Consider the following 21,762-nt stretch of genomic DNA (forward strand, 5'->3'; position numbering starts at 1 on the left):
GATTAAATATGCAACACCCCTACACTGGCCCAGTAATCAAGGAGCCTCAATCCTCACCATTGGCAACAGTGAGGGATGTACACAATGGAAGGATGACAAGTACACACACAGTAAATTACAACTTCCCTTAAGAGCACACAGGGATCACAGTCAGTCTGGGGATGGTTTCACCCTCTTTCTCCAGATCCCCAATAAGACTCCCCACTGGCACAGCTATAGGGTTAAGCTCTCAGCTGAGGGGTCAAGCCAATAGCTCCAGCACCCTCTCTGTCCAACCAGTGCTTAGTGTCCCTGCCCAAGTAGCTGACACACGCACGCTTTGAGATTTGATTTATATACAAACACACAGACACTCCTGGGGAAGGCTGGCACAGGTTTATTAGTTATGCCCCCTTCTGCCCAAACTATAAGGTAGCTATTACTGCCACCAACCCCTACTTATCAGCTACTTAAGGCCTTACAATGGGTGGCCAATCCCAAGGTGTAATACTACTTTTATCGAAATGTAAGTGTGATCAAGACCAAGGCTATTCAGGAATGGCCTGTACAGTGTCACCAAATACACATGCAAGTACGCTCAGAGCTTAAATATGTCTAAACAAACCAGCCACAATTACATGGTTTAAATATATTTAATAAAAAATAATAAAAGAACAAGACAATACTAAAAAGTCATCAGTGACAAGAGTTCAGAATCACAGGGAACATTTTAAAACATTGCAGGATAGCCTCAAATAAATTCAGAAAACGTCTAAACTAATCTTTACTGCATTCCTATCTACATCTAAAAGAAATTACATTTCCCTAAGTCTTACTTATAGACAACACGCAGGCAGAAGTGCTGTTGAGTGGATGTTTCTAGGTCCAAGACAATATACAAAATGCCCTGACTCCCTCTGACAGAGTTCTTAAATTAATAATTCACATTTCTGCTGGGTTAGCCTGAATGACATCACTTTGTCACCTGCCTTTAGTTCCCAGGCTAACAGACACCAACACCTCTGTATTAGAAGTATATATCTCTCAGAGGTTTGCAGAACATGGAAGTCGTAGAACAATAAAATGCTTTTACATTTAAAACCTAGTAATTACTTCTTTCAAGACAATGGAAAAACATCTCAATCTAGATATTGTGTCTGCTTCACTGAGAGATAACACAATAGCAAAAACACTTCAGTTTCAACTTATTTACTTGAAGTTTTGCAAGTTAACTTTGTATGTTCCAGCTTCTACTATTAAACCATACATTTGCACGGGTATATATAGTTGATATACATTTCTGTTCTTTTCCAGTAGGGTACACTGTGGGCACATCCTTGAAGCTCAGAACATAACAGTTCTGAATCACTAGTTTAACATACACACAACATATATTTCTAATACATTTGGTAACTCAAGCAATGCCATCATGTTGGTATTCACAAATGACATAACTATTTACAGAATTCTATATAGCTGGGCTGGCAGTGTTGCAATGGTCATCCTGAGAAAATGTAGATTGTCTCATGTATTCAAGTCAACATTTTAATCCTTAAAGAAACTAATAGTCATCAAGAGATGTACTTCCACAACTTTTCTGGAGGCAAAAATTATGCTTACAAACAAGGTTGTCAAGAACACACACAGAGACAGAGACACACAGAGAGACATCCTTCATACGTACTGCTCACAACATAGGCCTTCTTATCCTGAGGCACTTAAAAGAAACCTCTCCAAATCTCAAAGACCTCCTAAACCATCAAACTGCAACACCAAACCTCAGCAATCACTAAAACACACACCAAAAGTAACACCTAACACCACCCAATGATAACTCAACAACAAAGCCCATAAGGCAAGCAAACGTTTTACCTAGTACTCTTGTTATAGGGAATTCTATTGTATGTCATACAGGCACTCCTCTCACCAGGACGGATGAGAAGTTGTTAACGGATAGTTGCTTATCTGGATGTAGGATATGCAATGCCATGCATACACTAAAATCACGGCATCACAGGTACCAACAGGATTCTATCATAGTCCATGTGGGTGTAAATGACATGAGGCATACCTGCCTGGGCTATACGAAGAGAGACACATCTCTCAGAACGTGCGTCACAGACAGGTATGTCTCTTGCACTGAGCAACATTCTCCCTTCACCAAGGAGGATCCCACAGTAAAAACAGAAAATGATAGATTTTAATAATGAGCTTAGTTTATGGTGTCACTGCAGTGGAAACCAATATCTATCAGCATGGGATGACATGTTAACAAACCACTTTGCTTTGCAGAAGATGGTTTGCATATGTCCCACCTGGGCTTCTGGATATTGGTAAAAATTGATCCAACCCCTTAGAGCCTATTTTAGTGCAATGTTAATACGACAAAATTACCAATATAGAAAAAAAAAACAACATTTAGGGTCCTAGCATAGAGTAACCCCTTAACAAGAAACCTCACACCCAAAAAGCTCTCCTCACTTTAAAGAATGTAGACATCTGTGTTGTTACCAAGACTTGGGCTCCGGCTATGGAAAGTTACAGTGCCTTCCACACATTTAGACCAACAACAACACAAATGGGGGCCAAGGTGGAGGTGTCTCAATCTATGTTAGCAGCAAATACAATTTTAAGTTGGTTGAACAGGACGATGCCCTGTAGTTCATTCACATCCAAGTCTCCAAAGACAAGGTTCCTTACAATCTTCTGGCCAGCTGCAGGTTGCCTTCTCTGACCCATGAAGCTCACAACTCTTACCTAGACCTACTAGTAGTGCTCACCATCCAACCAACTAGCCTGTTCATCGGAGATTTTAACTACTCTTCTACAGACTGGGAAAAGTAGACTACCTCTAACGCACATGCACAACATTTCCTGGACTTAACACCCTGGACCACTTTCCAACCAGAAGATCAAACATGTTGGATGCAATACTCCCCACATGAGACAGCATTGCACCCCTACCCCCTGTGTCATGTCCTCATTACTGAAATTGGAATGCAAAACTGCCCCCCCTCGAAATAAAAATCATCCTGGATACCCAACAAAACCCACAACAGTTAGGAATCATTCTAAAGCAAGCTAGAGCTTATTAAGCAACAGTTTGTCAAAACGTCACGGCTCCCTCAAACAGAGAGTATAGCTAACCATGCAGAATTACTTACAAAACCCTGCACAAATATGCAAATGGGTGCACTGCACTGCAACCGCCTTACCTACCAGAAGCCCAGACTTTACACCAAAAACAAACCAGGTGAAATCCTTACCTTAACAGGCTATATAACAGAAAAGGTTATTGAGAAAATCACAAAGAGCAACTCTCACAGACACACATGCTCCTTGAATCAACTGAATAAGAAACTAAGAGGTCAACTAAATAAGAGGTCAACTAAAGTCCAACAAGGACAATTACAAGACAAGGATAGCCCCCAAGGCTAAGGACAATCACAAGGTCTTCTTCAGCTAGGTCAGGAATCTTAAAGGTAATACTCAGCAGTGTGCGGAACTGGTGGTAAATATCACAATCTTCCCTGACCAGGGTGACATATCAAACTTGCTGGCTGATAAAATTTAGCTCTAACTTCATTTCCCCGCTACCCCCTGTGAAATCCATTCTAGCACATCTCCCCTAACTATCAACAGGAAGCAGGTCCTGCAGGCACTCACTAAGGACAAAAACACTGCTTCAGTGGGCCACTACAATAATCACTGGTTGCCTCTTAAATAGCATAAAACATGACTTAGCAGGATCACATGAACCGTTCTTCAACTACAGACTCAAAACATGTTACATGCCAGATGAATGGAAGACTGCAACTGTCATCCCTCTTCATAAGGGTGGACCACCAACTGACCCCACAAACTACAGATCCAAGAGTCTGACAAGTCTAATATGCAAAGCAATGGAACTAACTGTCATGGAAACGATCACCAAGGGCATTGCCAAGCAACAAACACTGGATCCATCCCAGTTTGGCTTTAAGGGAAGGTCCTGCCTACTTAACCTGGAAGACTTCAAGAGGATCAATCATGGTACTACAGATGAGGGGTAAATTGTGCATACTACCTACCTTATCCTGTTCAAGGCATCTGATACAACATTCCACTCAGGTATTGTTGACAAATTCTCAGAACTAGGCATAACTCCCTACAAAACTTGTACTGCCAAATGGCACACAGACAGGACCGAAGAAGTCAGTATCAGTGTGATCACTTCCACCTAAAGACCAGTCACCAGCTGAGTACCCCAGGGCTCCATGTTGGGCTCGCTCCTGTTTGGCATCTATTTTCAGAAGTCAAGGCTAATGACAAAGGCCTTGGGATCACCAAGTTTGCAGATGACTGTAAATTGGGAGCTATCACAGATTCCCCCATGACACCAACATCTTACAAGAGAATCTAACACAAACAATGCCATGGATTAAAACTCAGTGCAAAGAAATGCATTATACTGCTCTTTGAGAAATTGTCCACCCAAGATAATTACTTCATCGATAAAACACCTCCTAACATAAAGGATCTCCACAGCAATACCCAGATTTGCTCTGAGCTACTGCACAACGGTACCTCCAATACCGAGCCAACAGATATTGCTACTATACTGGCCAACAGACTCCGTGCCAACTTTACCCCCCCCCCCAAAAAAGCCTAGCACATTAACAGCAGACTGCCAAACACCCAGTATTACTATTATTAATTTAGTATTAATATTATGCCTGCTCAACTTGGTAGACTTCTTGGAATCAGTCACCAGCTCTGTGGATGAAGGCAAGGTGGTTCATACAGCCTACCTTAATCTGGCCAAGGCCTTTCATACCATTCCCCACTCAGGAATCATAGAAAAACTCAGTAAACTAGGCATCAACCCCTATATCACTAGGTGGGTTGCAAACTGGCTCACAGATAGAACCCACAGTGTGAAAGTGGCTGACTCCAAGTCAGACTGCCGACCAGTCACAAGTGGAGTCCCACAGGGTTCAGTCCTGGATCCTCTCCTGTTTGATATCTACTTCGCAGAAGTCCAGGCCAACACGAAGGGACTCTGGCTGACAAAGTTTGCAGACGATTGCAAGTTGGGAGCTATTATTAACTCCCCAAGTGATGCTGACATCCTACAGAAAGGCCTCACTGAGACCAGTGACTGTTGTGAGAACCATGACCTTAAGCTCAATGCCAAAAAATGTGTTGTAGTCCCCTTTGGGAAAAACCCGGTTCCCATAAATTACCACATTGATGGTAGTCCACTGAACACAGAAGGCGTTATAAGAGATCTGGGAACACAAGTTGACAGCAACCTCTCTTTTGACCACCACATTGCCACTGTGGTCAAAGTCCTTCTACGTGGCACATCTCATTACTAAGGGTTTTGCATCCAGGAAGAAAGTGGTCACTGTCTCCCTCTACTCTTCCCTCATTAGGCCAATCAGAGTACAATGCCCCATTTGGTATGTACCTCACTATACACCCGCAACAACTGGAGAGGCCGCAAAAGTACCTCACAAAGAGGATCCTAGGTCTTAAACACTTGTCCTACATGGACAGACTCAAAAAACCTCCTACTATTCTCTGTCTCATATGGCCTACTTAGAGGCAATCCCCGTTTGACTTACAAAGCCATGTCTGACCCAGCCCGGTTAGAAATGTTACATCTGAAGAAATCCCAATCCCTCCACCACACACTCCAGAGACCTCAACCTCATTACCACAATCAACAGAACATGCTGGAGGGACAGGTTCATAACCCAGAGACTGCCCATGCTATGGAACAGACTTCCCATACATGTCAAACAGAGCACGTCACTCGCCCTCTTCAAGAGAAAGCTTGATGAGTGGATGGGAAATAGAAAATTCACCCCGGGGATCACTCCAGTGACTCTACTCGACAAAGGCACTGGGAACTAAGGTCGGACGGCACGATGCCAGGGTAATCCTATGGGCTAGGCTTGTAAAGGTTCCAGGGCCATTAGCCTAGTACACACCTATGAACAGCTGACCCGACAGGGAAGTGGGAACATATGTAGACTGTAATCTGGCATTCAACCAACATGTAGATCTGACTCATGACTGTTAAGGAAGAGAAAATGTAAACCAAAGGATGAAAGGTTACTGATAGCAGCTCAAGATAATTTAGTAAAATCCACAACTGTGTGTGGGTATATCAGAATTTACCCAAGGTTGGTGAGGTTTAATCACAAGGGCAAGGCCCTTCTGATTAAATAAAGGCTGATGTGGGCAAATTCTTATATACTCATGAACAGGAGTGGATTACTGCTATTAAACAATTACATTACTTAAGTAACTGCTTACCTTTTTCAAATAATGTCTTTATTTAAATGTCACTTCAGTCTTCCGCATCATCTCCTGTGGGCTGATGTACTGTGCATGCATATGGGATCTGTGTTTCCACAGATGCGCTGTACATCACCTCAGTGAGGGAGAGAGAGAATCTCCATTGCTTTTTTTTGGAAATTTTACAACGGACACCACAAAAATACAAGGAAAATCAGGTAGGTTTCTGTTTCTTTAGTTTTGCAGAATAAACCCAAGTTTTGCCATATTTTGCTCTGTCCCCCATATGCCAAAAAAAAAATGTTTGGCCACCACTCAATAGTACTTCAGCAGCTATATTTTTTTATGTTGGTAAATGCTCAATTTACAACAGGCATGCTGGTTGGGTAGTCTAACCAGCATAGTCAGTCATTCCTAAATAGTAATGAGCCTGGGTATACAAAAAGTGGGAGATGGAAACAAATGCAGGGTCTGTAGCAGAAGTAGCAACAGTTACATAGTTTGGTTTTGGCTGTAATCTACTCATAGTAGAGAGTCTGGTACACTGAAAGGCCCAATAATGCTGCAGGATTATAACATTAGGGGTTGTGCAAACACTACAAAGTACATGTAGATAAGGATTACCAGAAACATGGACCACAAAGAATTACTGAAAACAGACCGGTAATTATCATGAACAATACAAAGTACATACAGATAAGGATCACTGGAGACATGAACCACAAAGAATTACTGAAATCATAGTAGCAATTATCACGTGAGATTTTCCAATACCAGCAGTCAAGAAAAGTACACGCAAGAAAAACAGACACTGCAACTGAAGAAAAAAACAAAAGTGTCATTAATTACTGCATTATCTAGCCAATAAAAAATATTTTCAGGCATACTTAAATGTATTGCTGATAGAGGCAAAACCATATGACCTACAGAAGGAAGCAATTCTGGGTACATTGTAGGTGTCGAGAGGAGCACCCCCAGCAAACAACAAAGATTAAAGCAATACTAATCTGGTGGGCTTCCTCTGTACCCTGTCTTATGAATGGAGATCATTCCTGTCACATTAATATAAACATAAAACATTTGGAGAAATTAAAAAAGGAAAAAGCACAGCAATCTAAATGACCTTCTACGTGGCACATCTCATTACTAAGGTATGGCGACTGGGGACTAATGCAGATTTTCAAACAATCCAGAAGACATATGGTTCATCAACAAGAAGGATGAAAAGTTTTCCCAGTTGATGGAGGGGTAGTTGAAGTCACCTAGTATGAGAGTGTTGTGTTGGACCCTAATAGCTTCCAGGGTGCTTAGGAACATGGAGTTAAGAGTCTTGGGACATGGTTGGGACTTATAGTAGGCTACGACCTGCACCTTAAGTATCTCAGATGCGTCATGCTGGGCTACTAGTCTGGAGGTGAGCATATCCTTTATGAATATGGAGACACCACCGCCTTTGGAGCTTCAGTCCATGTTCTGGGACTGAAAGGTGTAAAATGAGTTATAGCCTTGGAGCGCAAGGGTGCTTTCTGCTGCTTTAAACCAGGTCTCCATTACAGCACAAATGTCGATGTTCTCCATTTTGAAGAGTGCTTCGAGCAAGTGCATCTTGAGATTTAGACTTCTAGCGTTGAGCAGCATGATCCTCAGATTGCATTTATTTATAGCTGTTACGGTGGTAATTTGGTCTTTGGAACATCACCTAAAAAAGGCACTATAGGGGTGGCAAGAGCCTTAGCCAGTATCTAGAAACCCAGGGGTGACAGATGCAGGCCATCTCTGACAAAGCATCGAGATCTGTCAATCATGTAATCCCAAGCAGACAGATACTGGATCCCCTTAGAATGACAACAGAAACTTAGCCAATTGTTGAAGTCAATCATTTTCTGCTTGTACTGCGGTATCATTCTGGGCGACTGTAACATGCTGCTCAGGGCTAGGGTCATATCTGCCTGGGCCACATAATCCGAGAGCTCCTCCGTGTCTCTTTTCATGTAGTCCAGGGCGGTGTGTCTCAGGTCATTCACTCCCATAAGGACAGTGACCGAGTCATACTTATACTTGTGGAGTGACCTGAGTGCATGTGTTATGTGTCAGACTCTGGCACCTGATAGCTGACTGTTACCTTCTCCTTATTTAAACTAGTGAGTGGGACATCAGTGTGCCTTCACTATCGAGTCACCTATGATTAACGTATTGAGCAAGCTGTTTTGCCTTAGGTTGAGGGACACACCGTGTATGTGAGTTATGTGTCTAGTGGTTTGTGCTGTGTTGTGGTGGTTGAATGCGTTTCTGCCTCGAAGGTCTCTGCTGTCTGGGTAGATTTCTATTGAGAGCCTCCACGAAGGTGGGTGTGTGGTTTGTGTTTTTATGTGAGAGCTGTGATGGTGGGTGTTCTGGAAGGCTATATGTTGCATGTGGTGTGGTGCAGGTGTTGACCTTGTCATCTTTATCAGCTATTCCAGTCTTGGCTGGAGAGTGCATGGCTTTCAGTTTGGATATACAAGTGCATCTCTCGCAAGTCTGAGTGTTGGGAGGTAAGAGGAGAGGGTTGTCTGTGTACATGAGGCAGTTGCTACACAGCCTCAGAATGTCCAAGTCCACCAGGATAATAGGAGAAAGCACAGGGAACTGACCTTTAGACATGACAGGAGGGATAGTCATTATTACAAAGTCCTAGAGTTGTTTCCTTATATATTCCTTTTACAGGAAAAATGTCACTCAAGGTGTCCGAGTCTGTACAGAGAACTGTCAAACACTTGAGGGGAAACAGACCATTTCCAAATGGGTAGTTCACTGCATCTCATTTTTAACTCTTTCCATGGGAATCCTGCACCAAGGCATGTCAACAGCCTTCCTTGTGGGGAGAGGCCAACATCCATGTCTTCCTGAAAGCAGCTACCTTGTTATTATCTAAACCTTTTCCAAACACTACAACTTGGACATTTCCCTCTAGATCCAGAGCAGGTTTTGCAACAGCCATTCTGCAGAGCTCTTACAACCTAGTCCTCTACACAGCCAGCCACCTAAAAATAAGCTTTGTGAATCTTCAAGAGTTAACCGCAAGCGTGAATAATATGAAGACCAGTATAGTTGTGTCAGAACTCACTATAACTGTAGATGTTACAGTATGCTCACTTTTGCAGTAAAATTTGCCTACATCTGCCCATCTGGCTTTTACCTATTACACTCCTGGGGGTGGGGTGGATACCCACTCGCACTTTATTTGCATCTTCCTTCTAACCCCTTCAAAGTACCTGCCCTTCTCAGGTTTAGTGCCCGGAGAGGGAACATTAACAGTTCTTCTGGTTGAGTTGAGTTGTTATTTTCCATCTGGACAGCTAGCACTCTTTCGTCTATCAGACCCGGTTACTTCAGGGACAACAAGGAACTAAAGAAAACATAGACAAACAGCTGCTCTCTCATACCATGGGTGTCCTGACACTTGGGTAGGATGTTGACCACCAGCTGAACAAGTAAAGAGCACAGAAAGCTCTAGACTTTAAGACAGACATCTCTGGATTTTAAATGGGAGAAAAAACAACAATCACTACTACTGCCATAGTGAACAACACAATTATGGCAAGTTCCTAACACAAATGCACTTTGCTCAATCAGCTCACTACCTACACCAAATCTTTGACTGTTCCAGATCTTCTAAATATGTTACAGCTTAATCTATTTGGGTTATTTATCAACATCTCCTTTAAACCCTGAAAATAGATTTGCTAGTCTTTGATCATGCAAGCTATGAGCAACTAAAACAACATGCTAGTGGTGCTGAAGGCAGAATAAAGGCCTTGCTGACTGTCAGGATATCCTAAATAATCTTCCAAAACACTACTACTCGTCTTAAAGTTATCTTTAATACAAGACAATGTAATATAAAATACTATGCGGGACACTTATACCTGGAAAAAATGACTGAATTCCATTTGCCTGCAGCTTCTTCAGCAGTTTAGGATGGATGCCTGGAATATCATGGATTGGAACCAGATTCTGCTTAATGTCCCGCTGGACAAGACTGGGTTGAGACAACCACTGTGGAAGAATTCTGTGAACCTAAGAGAGGAATGGCAAAGCTTAACTAGGCAGAAATGCCTGTATATTCTACACATCTCCGCTTATTCATTTCAAGCATAAAACACTGCTTTGGATCATACCTACACATGGACTATAAAAACTGCTACTCCAGGTGCACGAACCAGATCACCAGCATGATAGCCAAACTCCAAAGTACCTCCTATGCACATTATTTATTCTCAAGTGTATTACCTGGTGATAAAAACAAGTCCAACTGTAGATCCAAGTGCATGATGTAAACTTATGGGCAGCTTTTCCACTCTTGTATGTTCACATCTTCAACTTCTGATAAACGGTAGCCAGCATATCTGTACGCACTATGCATGATAAGGTCATTAAGAACCATGGGACATGTCAGATATTTTTATATACTATGTAGAAGTGCATCAAGGGATATAAAGTACAACAGCAAAATGACTACATGACTTAGAAAAGTACAGTTTTGTACCTACCATAAATGTAGATGTTGAGTGTTCACACTGCTGCAGTCATCACACTTGGGTTATCTGCAGTCAGGCAGTCCCGCAGTCGGCCAGAGTTCCAAAGTCTTGGTCTGGCGTCGGTTGCGGTCGCTTCTTCCCTGACGCCAGTGCGACAGGGGTATAAGAGAGGCAGCCGACGCCATTTTCTTCAGTTTTTCTTGCCCCAGATGTCAGGTGCCCCCAAATAGGTAGGCAAAACATTATCCTAAATAAACATAGATAAGTAGAAAACAATAGCTACAGCTATAAGCAAATACACCATATAGAAATACATCATATAGACTGTATACAGAAAGGGAGGTGTAGATAATACCCAGCTAAGAAGAGGGGATGGTGGGAGGGTAACCTGGACTGCAGCAGTGTGAACAATCGAACATCTACATTTATGGTAGGTACAAAAAGTACAGTTTTGTACCTACCATAAATGTAGATGTCCGATAGATATGCAACTGCAGTCATAACATATGGGTTGTCCTGCCTCAAGCAGCCCTCGGTCGGCCGGATTCCAAACTCTGGGTCTGGCGTCGGCTGGTGTCGCCTCCTCTCCGACGTCACAACAGCTGGAGTATAAAGGCATCGGCCGATGCCATCTTCTTCAGTGTTTCTTGCCCCAGATGCCAGGTGCCCTCTTAGGAAGGCTAAATTTGGTAAATGGATAAAAATAATCCCAAACATGCACAACAGCAATAAACAGATACACCATAGGAAATACCCCCAGCTGATGGGAAAAGGGGTAGGGACCCAAAAAGAAGGATACAGAGGGGTAGGAGGGTGGGAAAATCCGACTGCAGTTGCATATCTATCGGACATCTACATTTATGGTAGGTACAAAACTGTACTATGTCCTTCAAGAATGCAACTGCAGTCATAACATATGGGTTGAATACCATAGCCAAGCTGGGGGTGGATGGAACTATGATAAGGATGGTGTAGCTAAAATCCCCTGCAGGACTGCCGAAGCAAAGCCTGCCCGGGATCTGGAGTATAAGGGCAGGTTGTAGTGCTTGGTAAATGTATGCACGGAGCTCCATGTAGCAGCCTCTAAAATGTCCTTTGTTGCCACTCCTCTTAGGAAACCTGTGGAAGTGGCTATAGCTCTGGTGGAATGTGGCCTAATATTGGCTGGCACACCTTTTCCATGGAAAGAATAACAGAATCTGATGCAATGTCCAATCCATTTTGAAATTGTTTGCTTGGAGATTGCTTTTCCTTGTACTCCAGCAGCATAGGCTACAAACAGTTGGTCAGACTTTCTGGTGGCCTTAGTTCTGTCCAAGTAGTAGCGTAGTTGTCTGTGTATGTCCAAAGTATGCAGTAGTTTTTCCCCCTTATTTTGAGGATTGGGGAAGAATGTAGGCAGGTGAATAGCTTGATTTAGAGATACCCTGGAAATAACTTTTGGCATGAATGTAGGATTGGTTCTTAGAGAAACTCTGTCTTGATGGAAAATGAGGAAGGGAGGCACTGCCATGAGTGCCTGTATCTCCGAAACTCTTCTTGCAGAAGTGACTGCCAATAAGACCATCTTCCATGAAAGAAATTGCATTTCTGAAGTTGCTGCTGGCTCAAATGGAGGAAGAGTTAGTTTTTCCAACACGTAATTGAGGTCCCATGCAGGTACTGGCTGTTTTCTAGGAGGTTTGATATTCTTTATCCCTCTTAGAAACTGTCTTAGCAGAGGATGAGAAAACACTGGAGGGTCACAGTTGTATTTTGCTGAGATTGCTGAGGCATGAATCTTTATTGAAGAGTGTGAGAGTCCAGTATGAAATAGTTCTGCCGAGTATTCTAATATCGGAGGTATACTCAGTAATGCTGTGTTCTGACCCCTGCTGGCATTCCAGATGCTGAATCTCTTCCACTTGGCTGAATATGTTTTTTCTGGTGGAAGGTCTGCGTGCTTCCAGCAAGATCTCTTGAACAGATTTGGAAAGAGAGTTAGGTGGAGAAGTCATGGTAGCCTCCAGACTGTCAGATGTAATGTTTTCAGGTCTTGATGTACAGTCCTGTAATTGTGTTGTGTTAGGAGCAGGGGCCATAGGGTCAGAGGCCATGGTTTGGTCCGAGTTATGGTCAATAGCAATGGGTACCAGTGTTGCCTTGGCCAGTCTGGAGCTATCAAGATGCCTGTTGGTTGTTCTGCTTTGATCTTCAGTATCACCTTGGTCAGCAGAGGCAGAGGAGGGAATGCATAAATTTTTAGAGAATTCCAGCTGAAGGAGAGAGCATCTGTTTTCCAGGCTAGAGGATGGTGAGTCCTTGTGCAGAACTTTTCCAGGTGATGATTTAAGTGAGAAGCAAAAAGATCTACGTCCGGTCTTCCCCATGCCTTTGTCAGTTGAGAGAAAATGTAAGGGTGCAGCATCCATTCGTGTGGATCCATGAAATTTCTGCTCAGCTTGTCCGCCAGTACATTGTCCTTGCCTGGTACAAATTGGGATTGTAAATGTATCTTCAGGCTCAGGGATTTTTCCCAGAGAAGCATTGTTAGTCTGCAGAGGGGATAAGAATGAGTGCCTCCCTGCTTGTTTATGTACCACATGACAGTGGTGTTGTCTGTCCTTACTAGCAAATGTCCTTGTAGTGATTTTTCGAAAGTCTCAATTGCATGTATCACTGCCAACATCTCCTTTTGGTTTATGTGCAGATGTCTTTCCTTTGGCATCCAAAGACCTTGAATGCATCTGCCCTCCATGTGCGCCCCCCATCCATGGTCTGAGGCGTCTGTTGTAATCATTTGGCCTGCTTGAGGTCTGTTGAAAGACATGCCTTTGTTTAGCTGACTGGCTTGAGCCCACCATAAAAATTCCTTTTGCAGACATGGAATAAGTGGGATTATGTCCTCTAGGCTTTGGCTGTGTTGAGACCATAAGTTTTTTAAATACCATTGCAGCTTTCTCATATGAAGTCTTGCCAAAGGTATCAGAAGGATGCAAGATGCCATGAAACCCAGGGCCTGCAGGATTTTCCTTGCAGTCAGCTGGGAGAGTTTTGCTAGGCCTTTGAAGTACTCTGGTAAATGCTGCTGTTTTTCCTCTGTGAGGTAGGCCATTTGGTTTTCTGTGTCCAGTTTGGCTCCTAGGAAGATAATCTGTTGGGGTGGCAGTAGTTTTGACTTCTGAATTCTGACTGTGTATCCCAAGGCCTGCAGTAGATGCATGACATAGTCCAAATTTTCTTTTAAGGTTTGTTTGTTGTCTGCTTGTATGAGGCAGTCGTCCAAGTAGGGGTATATTTGAATCCCCTGCAGTCTGCAGTGTGCCACTACTGATGCCAGGCATTTCGTGAACACTCTGGGCGCAGTAGATAAGCCAAACGGCAATGCTGAGAATTGATAATGCTCTGTCCCTGCAAGAAATCTGAGGTATCTTCTGAAGCTTTGTCTGATTGGGACATGCAGGTATGCCTCCTTGAGGTCCAGAGTGACCAGCCAAGACACCTTGCCCAACATGGGAAGGAGTTGCTGCAACGTCAGCATTTTGAACTTTGGCACAATGAGAAAAGTGTTTAGAGTTGACAAGTCCAGTATGGGTCTCCATTTGTTTTCTTTTCTTGGAACAAGGAACAGTCTTGAATAAAATCCCTGGCCTTGCTCCTGAGGAGGAACCCCTTCTATTGCTTTTATACTTAATAGCTTGGAAACTTGAGTGAGTGCCTCTGCCCTTTGATGATGTGGCAGGTTTGGCATGCCTTGTCTTATTGGTAATGTGTGGAAGTGGAATCTGTAACCTTTGTCTATCAAATCCAGAATCCAGTTGTCCTTGGTTAAGATATGCCAGTTTTGTGAGAATAAGGATAATTTTCCCCAAAGGTGCTTCTCTTTGAACCTTTGTAGGTGGTGAAAAGTCAAGTCATTGTGATTGTCCTTGTGGTGCAGCTGAACTGTCTGCGCCACTTCTTTGATTTGGAGGTTGCCATTGGCGGCCCCTGTAAGATCCTCGGTATTGTCCTCTACCTCGGGCACGTCTGCTTTTTCCCCTTTGAAACTTGTCTGAGCCGGGAAAGGACCAATTCTTTGAGGGCCAGTTTCTGCTGAATCTGGGTGGCTGAACCTGAAGGAAATCTTTGACTGTCTGTACTGACTTTGCTTTTTCCTCTATGGATTTCAATACATCTTGTGCATTAGCACCAAAAAGCTTCTGTTTTTCCAAAGGTGCATCCAGTAACTTCACTTTAACATGGTCAGGCAAAGAATGATCCTTTAACCAAGCATGTCTACGTATCACAGCCCCAGTCATAGCTGCCCTACATGAAGCTTCCAGTGCATCATAACCACACTGCAGAAAATGGTTATTAACCTGCTGAGTGTTATGTATATGAACCTGCAATGCCTTTTTATCAATAGGCTCAGGAGAGGCTAACTTTTTCTGTAAATCATCCAGGAGAAAATCTTGGTACTGAAACGTGAAAAAGGCAGTTAAGTGACCTCACGGCTAGGGTAGTAGAGGTATATACTTTTTTACCCCATCTCTCCAGGGACCTTGCTTCTCTGTCTGCTGGCAGTGGGTTTTTGGCAGAGGAGGAAGCCACTCCCTTGGGGCCCTGTGAAATAGTTTCTAGATCCACAGAGTGGGCCTTAAATAGGTGCTTGTGAGTGTCAGGGACCCTATAATATCTGTCTGGCTTGACAGGAGCAGGAGGAAGAGAATCAGGGTTGGCACTGGAGTCAGAGAAAACATCATCCAAAACATCCATAACTGGTGGAATAGCCAAAGGTCTGTGCTGGGGAAACTTGAGGAAAGTATGAAACCTTTTCCTGGAGTCAGAGAATTCCTGATCCTGCCATTGAAAATGTTCCCTCATGGAATGCAGGACTTCACCAAATGAGAAGTCCTCGGGAGGGGAGGCAGAGGGAATTGATTCCTCAGCATCAGAGTCCTCGTAGGCCTGGAAGGGTTCTTCTTGGGTATCAGAATGCTCAGAATCCCCAGAGGCTTCATCCGAAGAGAGGTCGTCCGCCTGCTCAGTTCTAGGCCTTTTCTCTGCAGGTGGCTGAGAACCCCTGTCCGGATGAGGCTGAGACCCCCTGATAAGGGAAATAAGATCTGCAGCCAGAGACATGATCTGCTTATCAGATGAAGGGGCCTGGGCAGGTTTAGGATGGGCCTTGGCCTGACTGGCGGCCTTAGCACGTGCAAAGGCCTTGATGGACATGGATACAGGAGGCCTAGCAGCCCCACGTGCAGGCGTAACCTTGTCCACAGAAATGGTGTCGGGTAGATCCAGAACTTCGGTTTCCGGAGGAAAATCAACAACCGGCACCGGAGAGATCTCCGAGACTGAAGGTCGTGTTAACACTGTGTCGTCGGCCTGGAGCAGTTGATTTACCACTTCCGAAGGGACCGGAGCACTAGCAGAGGGTTTAGGAGTAGCACCGGTAGTGGACGCGGGCCGAGGATATCGGTCCCGGTCCTTGCGTTTTTTAGCAGATTGGGTTGTCGGTTGATCCGACGGCATGATATACGCAAAAGATTCACTGAAAAAGTCCTCGGCGAATTCTGCCCGGCGCCTGAGAGTGCACTTATTAAAGCAAGCACAGGCAGCACAGGCCGAGATGTCGTGGTCTGGGCCCAGGCAAGGAAGGCAGAGAGAATGGAAGTCCTTATGAGGTATTTGTTTACCACAAGACAAACAATTATTAACTTTCTCAATTTGTTCTGACATCGGCTGAGGCAAGAATAAATGTTCCCCAACGGGGTACTTAGCTTTTAGATGACTTCGGTACTGAAAACACAGGAGCTGACCGACCGGCACTTGCGAACTGCTTCTGGCACCGCACGGCAAGAATGACTGAAGAAGATGGCGTCAGCCGATGCCTTTATACTCCAGCCGTTGTGACGTCGGAGAGGAGGCGACACCAGCCGAAGCCGGACCCAGACTTTGGAATTCGGCCGACCGAGGGCTGCCTGAGGCAGGACAACCCATATGTTATGACTGCAGTTGCATTCTTGAAGGACATCTGTACTATGTTCATCGTGTTACACTGCTGCAGTCATCACACTTGGGTTGAATCACACTTGGGTTGAATCCCAAAGCTAAGGCTGGGCGGCTGGTACTAAACAGGGTTTGGAGGAGCTAGGAGGCCCTGCAGCACTGCAGTGGCAAAGGCAGCTCTGGTTTTTGAGTATAGAGGCAAGTGGTAGTGCTTGGTGAAGGTGTGCACTGAACTCCAAGTTGCAGCCTCCAGAATATCCTTGGTTGGTACCCCTCTGAGGAAGGCTGCTGATGTGGCTGTAGCCCTGGTGGAATGGGGTCTAATGTTACCAGGTACAGGTTTCCCATGGTGTGTGTAGCAGAAGCGGATACAATGCCCTATCCATTTTGAAATGGTCTGTTTTGAAATAGCCTTTCCTTGTGATCCTGCAGCATAGGATACAAACAGTTGGTCAGATTTTCTGAAAGCCTTTGGACATTCACAGGCAATTATGTTTCTACTTGGATAAAACAGAGTGAAGTAGCCTTTCCCCTTTATTCTGGAGGTTTGGATAAAAGGTGGGTAAATGAATGGATTGGTTTAGAGCCACACTGGATACCACCTTTGGCATTAAGGTAGGGTTAGTTCATAAAGAGACTCTGTCTTGATGAAAAATGATGAAAGGTTCCACTGCCATTAGGGCCTGTAGCTCTGAAACTCTCCGTGCTGAAGTTATTGCTAGCAGCAGGGCCGTTTTCCATGATAGAAATTGTAATTCAGCTGAGAAGGCTGGTTCGAAGGGTGGTAGAGTAAGTTTTTCCAAAACAAAAAATTGAGGTCCCAAATTGGTGTTGGTGCTCGCTGGGGCGGTCTTATGTTCTTAGCCCCTCCGAGGTACTGTCTTAGTAATGGATGCCAAAATATAGGAGGATCCGTGTTGTACTGAGCTGAAATAGCTGAAGCATAGATCTTAATAGATGAAAAGGAAAGGCCTTTGTCCAGCATCTCAGTTAAATATTGTAATATCTGAGGAATATTTGGGACAAGAGGATTTAGGCCTTTAGCCTGGTTCCAGGCGCAGAATCTTTTCCATTTATCGGAGTATGTTTTCCTGGTGCTGGGTCTCCTAGCCTCCAAAATGACATCCATAACAGCTTTAGAAAGGAGTGTTGACTGGTTGTTTAAGTAATCCGCCATGCAGCCAGATTTAAAGTCTTGAGCTAGCTGTGTAAAATTTGATTGTTTTGCTGAGTCAGCAGGTGAGGAATTTGAGGTAAAATCCATGGTGGGCGTGGCCAGTCTTTCTAGTCTGGCTTTCAGCAGCACCTTTGCCAGAAGAGGCAGTGGAGGGAAGGCATACACTTTTAATGTTTTCCAACTGAATGATAAGGCGTCCACTTTCCAAGCCAGTGGGTGGTATGTCCTTGTGCCAAATTTCCGTATTTGGTAGTTTTGGGGGAGGCAAAAAGATCTATGTCTGGGCTCCCCCATTTTTGAGTTATCATTGTGAATACTTGTGGATTTAGTTTCCACTCATGAGGGTCCATGATATTTCTGCTTAGATAGTCTGCTAATGTATTTTTCTTTCCTGGCAGGAATTGTGCTTGTAGTTGAACTTGGTAGGTCAGTGCTGCATTCCACAAGGTCATTGCTTGCCTGCATAGGGGGTAGGAATGCATGCCCCCTTTTTTGTTTATGTACCACATCACTGTGGTGTTGTCAGTCTTTATTAGAAGTTGTCCTGATAGTAGGAAGTCCTTGAAAGCTGTTAGGGCATTTTGTACAGCTAGCATCTCTTTTTGATTGATGTGAAGATGCATTTGATCTTCAGTCCATTTGCCCTGAATACACTGCCCTGCCATGTGTACTCCCCAGGCGTAATCCGATGCATCTGTTGTTATTATCTGCCTGGTTGTGGGCAAGGTGAAAGGCTGACCCTTGTTGAGGTGACATGCCTGAGCCCACCATAGAAACTCCTGTTGAAGGCAGGGAAGGTGCGATATTATTGCAAGCTGTGGCTGTGCCAAGTCCATACGCTTTTCAGGTACCACTGTAATTTCCTCATATGCAGTCTGGCATATGGAATTAGTAGTATGCAAGATGCCATGAACCCCAAGACCTGCAGAATTTTTCTTGCAGGGACTTAGGTTTTTGTTGCCATCATTTTGAAATATTGAGTCAGTTTTCCTTGCTTGCCTGGCATGAGATAAGCCATCTGGGCCGTTGTATTTAAGCTGGCACCCAGGAATATTATCTCTTGTGAGGGCACTAGTTTTGACTTCTTTTCATTTACTGTGTACCCTAGGCAACTTAGTAGTTTTTTTTAACAAACGCCAGATGTTTTAAAAGAATGTCCTTGCTTTCTGCTTGAATAAGGCAGCCGTCCAGGTACGGATATATTTGAATTCCTCTTTGTCTGCAGTACGCAATTACTGGTGCCAGGCATTTTGTGAAGAACCTGGGCGCAGCAGATAAGCCAAAGGGCAGTGCAGAGAATTGGTAAGGAGTTGAACCTGCTATAAATCTGAGGTATCTTTTGCAATTTTGTCTGATAGGGACATGCAGGTATGCCTCCTTGAGGTCCAACGTTACTAGCCAAGCCTTCTTGCCCAGCATGGGAAGAAGTTGCTGTAGTGTCAACATTTTGAATTTGGGAACTTCAAGGTAAGTATTTAGAATTGAAAGGTCCAGAATGCGTCTCCAGGCTTTGTCCTTTCGGGGAACCAGAAAGAGTCTTGAGTAAAATCCTTGTCCTTGCTCCTGTATAGGGACCTCTTGAATGGCTCTCATGTCCATGAGTGCTGTAATTTGTCTTTGATCCTATGCCCATTGATTTGGTGGCAGATTTGGCATTCCTTTTATCCTTGGTAAAGTGTGAAAGTGGAACCTGCATCCTTGAGATACGATATTTAGAACCAATTTGTCTTTTGTGATGATGTGCCAATTGCCTGTAAAAAGTGCTAGTTTTCCTCCCAAGGGAGCTGCCAAGAGGGATTTGCTTGGCAGTCTGAGGGGTAAGTCATTGTAATTGTTTTCTGAAAGTTTGAAGCCTGTCTTCTCCTCCTTTCTGGGTTGTGGCGCCCCAGTGCCGAGGCTTGTAAGAACCTTGTGGCTGACCTCTGCCCCTTGGGCGTCTGTATTTGCCCCTCTGAGGTCTGTCAGAAGTTGGAAAGGACCAATTCTTGGTTGGCTAATTTCTGCTAAAACGAGGGGGTTGTACCTGTAAAAAATCCTTGACCGTCTGCACAGATTTTGCCTTATCTTCTATCTGTTTTCTTTAAAACCTCTTCTGCTTTCACACCAAATAAAACATCCTGCTGTAAAGGTGCATCCAATAACTTTGCTTTAACATGATCAGGTAAACTTTGTTCTTTTAACCAGGCATGCCTGCGAATGACAGACCCTGTTACTGCTGCTCTGCAAGAAGCTTCCAATGAATCAAATCCACATTGCAAAGTATGTTTTCCCACTTGTTCTGTTGCATGCAATAAATCCTGCATTTCCTTATAGTCAGGCTGCTCTGAATGTGTGAGCATTTTTTGTTTTAATTGAGACATCAAATATTGTTGATATTTCAGCATGTGAAACTGGCAATTTAAGGCCCTCATGGCTAGAGTAGCTGAGGTGTATACTTTCTTTCCCAGTCTGTCTAGTGCACTAGAATCTCTTTCAGAGGGTACAGGATTTTTAGCAATAGAGGCCTTAACCCCTTTGGGACCCTGGGAAATGGTTTCTGGGTCAGCAACAGGGCTTTTGTATAGGAATTTGAGAGAGTCAGGGACTCTGTAGTATCTCTGTCTGGTTTGGCCGGGGCTGGAGGTAATGAATCTGGATTAAGGCTAGATTCTGAATAAACATCATCCACAATGTTTAGCACTGGTGGAATAGCAAGAGGTCTGGTGCTGAGGCAGTAAAAGGAACTCTCTGAGCCTTTTCTTAAAATCAGAGTAATCCTGGCCTTCCCAGTGGAAATGTTCCCTCATGGTATGCAAGGTTTCCCCCAAAAGAGTAGCCCTCTGGGGGAGATGATGAAGGGATTGATTCTTCGGCATCGGCATCTTCATATGGGGGAAAGGAGTATTCCTGTTCCTCAGGAAGAATCTGAGGAAATGGAAACCTGGTCAGATGAAGTGTAGTCTTCCTCCTGTCTAGGCCTTTTATCAGGAGGGAGATGGGAATCCCAGGGTAATTCTTCAGCCATTTTAAGCATCTGTTTCTTAGGCATGGGGCCTTGTACTGGAGAATGCTGAACTGGCTTTCTTACTTTTAATGTTTTCAACTTAGCATAGGATTTAATAGTAAGTGTAGTAAGTTTAGTCGGTCTGAAGACACCTTCAGCAACTGAAGGCCTTTCAACTACACTTCTGCAATGGAGTCAGTAGGGCCTAAAGATAAAGGCTACGGAGGCCCAGCAATCTCCGCTTGGGAGTCTGAGGCAGCCTGTGGTTCTAAATCAGCGGTAGTCAGGGGCTGCGTAGGCACCTCACTGAAAACCGGAGAACTGGAGACTGGCCTAGCAGGGGCCTCGGTGTCTGGTCTGGGTCTCGGCTGCCTGTCCTTATCTTTGCGCTTTTTATGCATCCCGGACGTCGGTTGCTCTGACGGCATGATGTAATTAAATTTTCTACCAAAGAAATATCGGGCGAAATCAAACAGACGTTTAATAGTACGTTTGTTAAACCTAGCACAAAACCGACAACCTGTGACATCGTGGTCTGGGCCTAGGCATGGAATACAATAAGAATGAAAATCCTTATGAGGTATTTCCATCCCACAAGAAATGCAATTATTAACTTTTTCTGACATCGGACTGAGGCAAGAAAAATTTCCCCAACAGGGTACTTAGCTTTATTGAATACTTCGGTCTGAAATTCGACTTGAAAATCTCAGGAGTAGGCCGACTGGCACTTGCGAACTGCTTCTGCTTCGGGCACCGCGCGGCAAGAAAGGCTGAAGAAAATGGCGTCGGCTGCCTCTCTTATACCCCTGTCGCACTGACATCAGGGAAGAAGCAACCGC

At 44.1% G+C, this 21,762-nt stretch overlaps 1 protein-coding gene across 1 annotated transcript in view; it reads right to left on the reverse strand.

Moving 5' to 3' along the window:
• Nucleotides 1-21,762, reverse strand: part of DDX51 (DEAD-box helicase 51) — a 523,171-nt gene that overhangs the window by 430,057 nt on the left and 71,352 nt on the right. Inside the window, exon 4 of the mRNA XM_044068677.1 lies at nt 10,176-10,326. Coding sequence (XP_043924612.1) covers nt 10,176-10,326 — 151 coding nt within the window. The remainder of the gene's footprint in view (nt 1-10,175; nt 10,327-21,762) is intronic.

This window comes from Protopterus annectens, chromosome 4.part0 (assembly GCF_019279795.1).
Source record: "Protopterus annectens isolate FY-2018-M chromosome 4.part0, PAN1.0, whole genome shotgun sequence".
Lineage (NCBI taxonomy): Eukaryota > Metazoa > Chordata > Ceratodontiformes > Protopteridae > Protopterus > Protopterus annectens.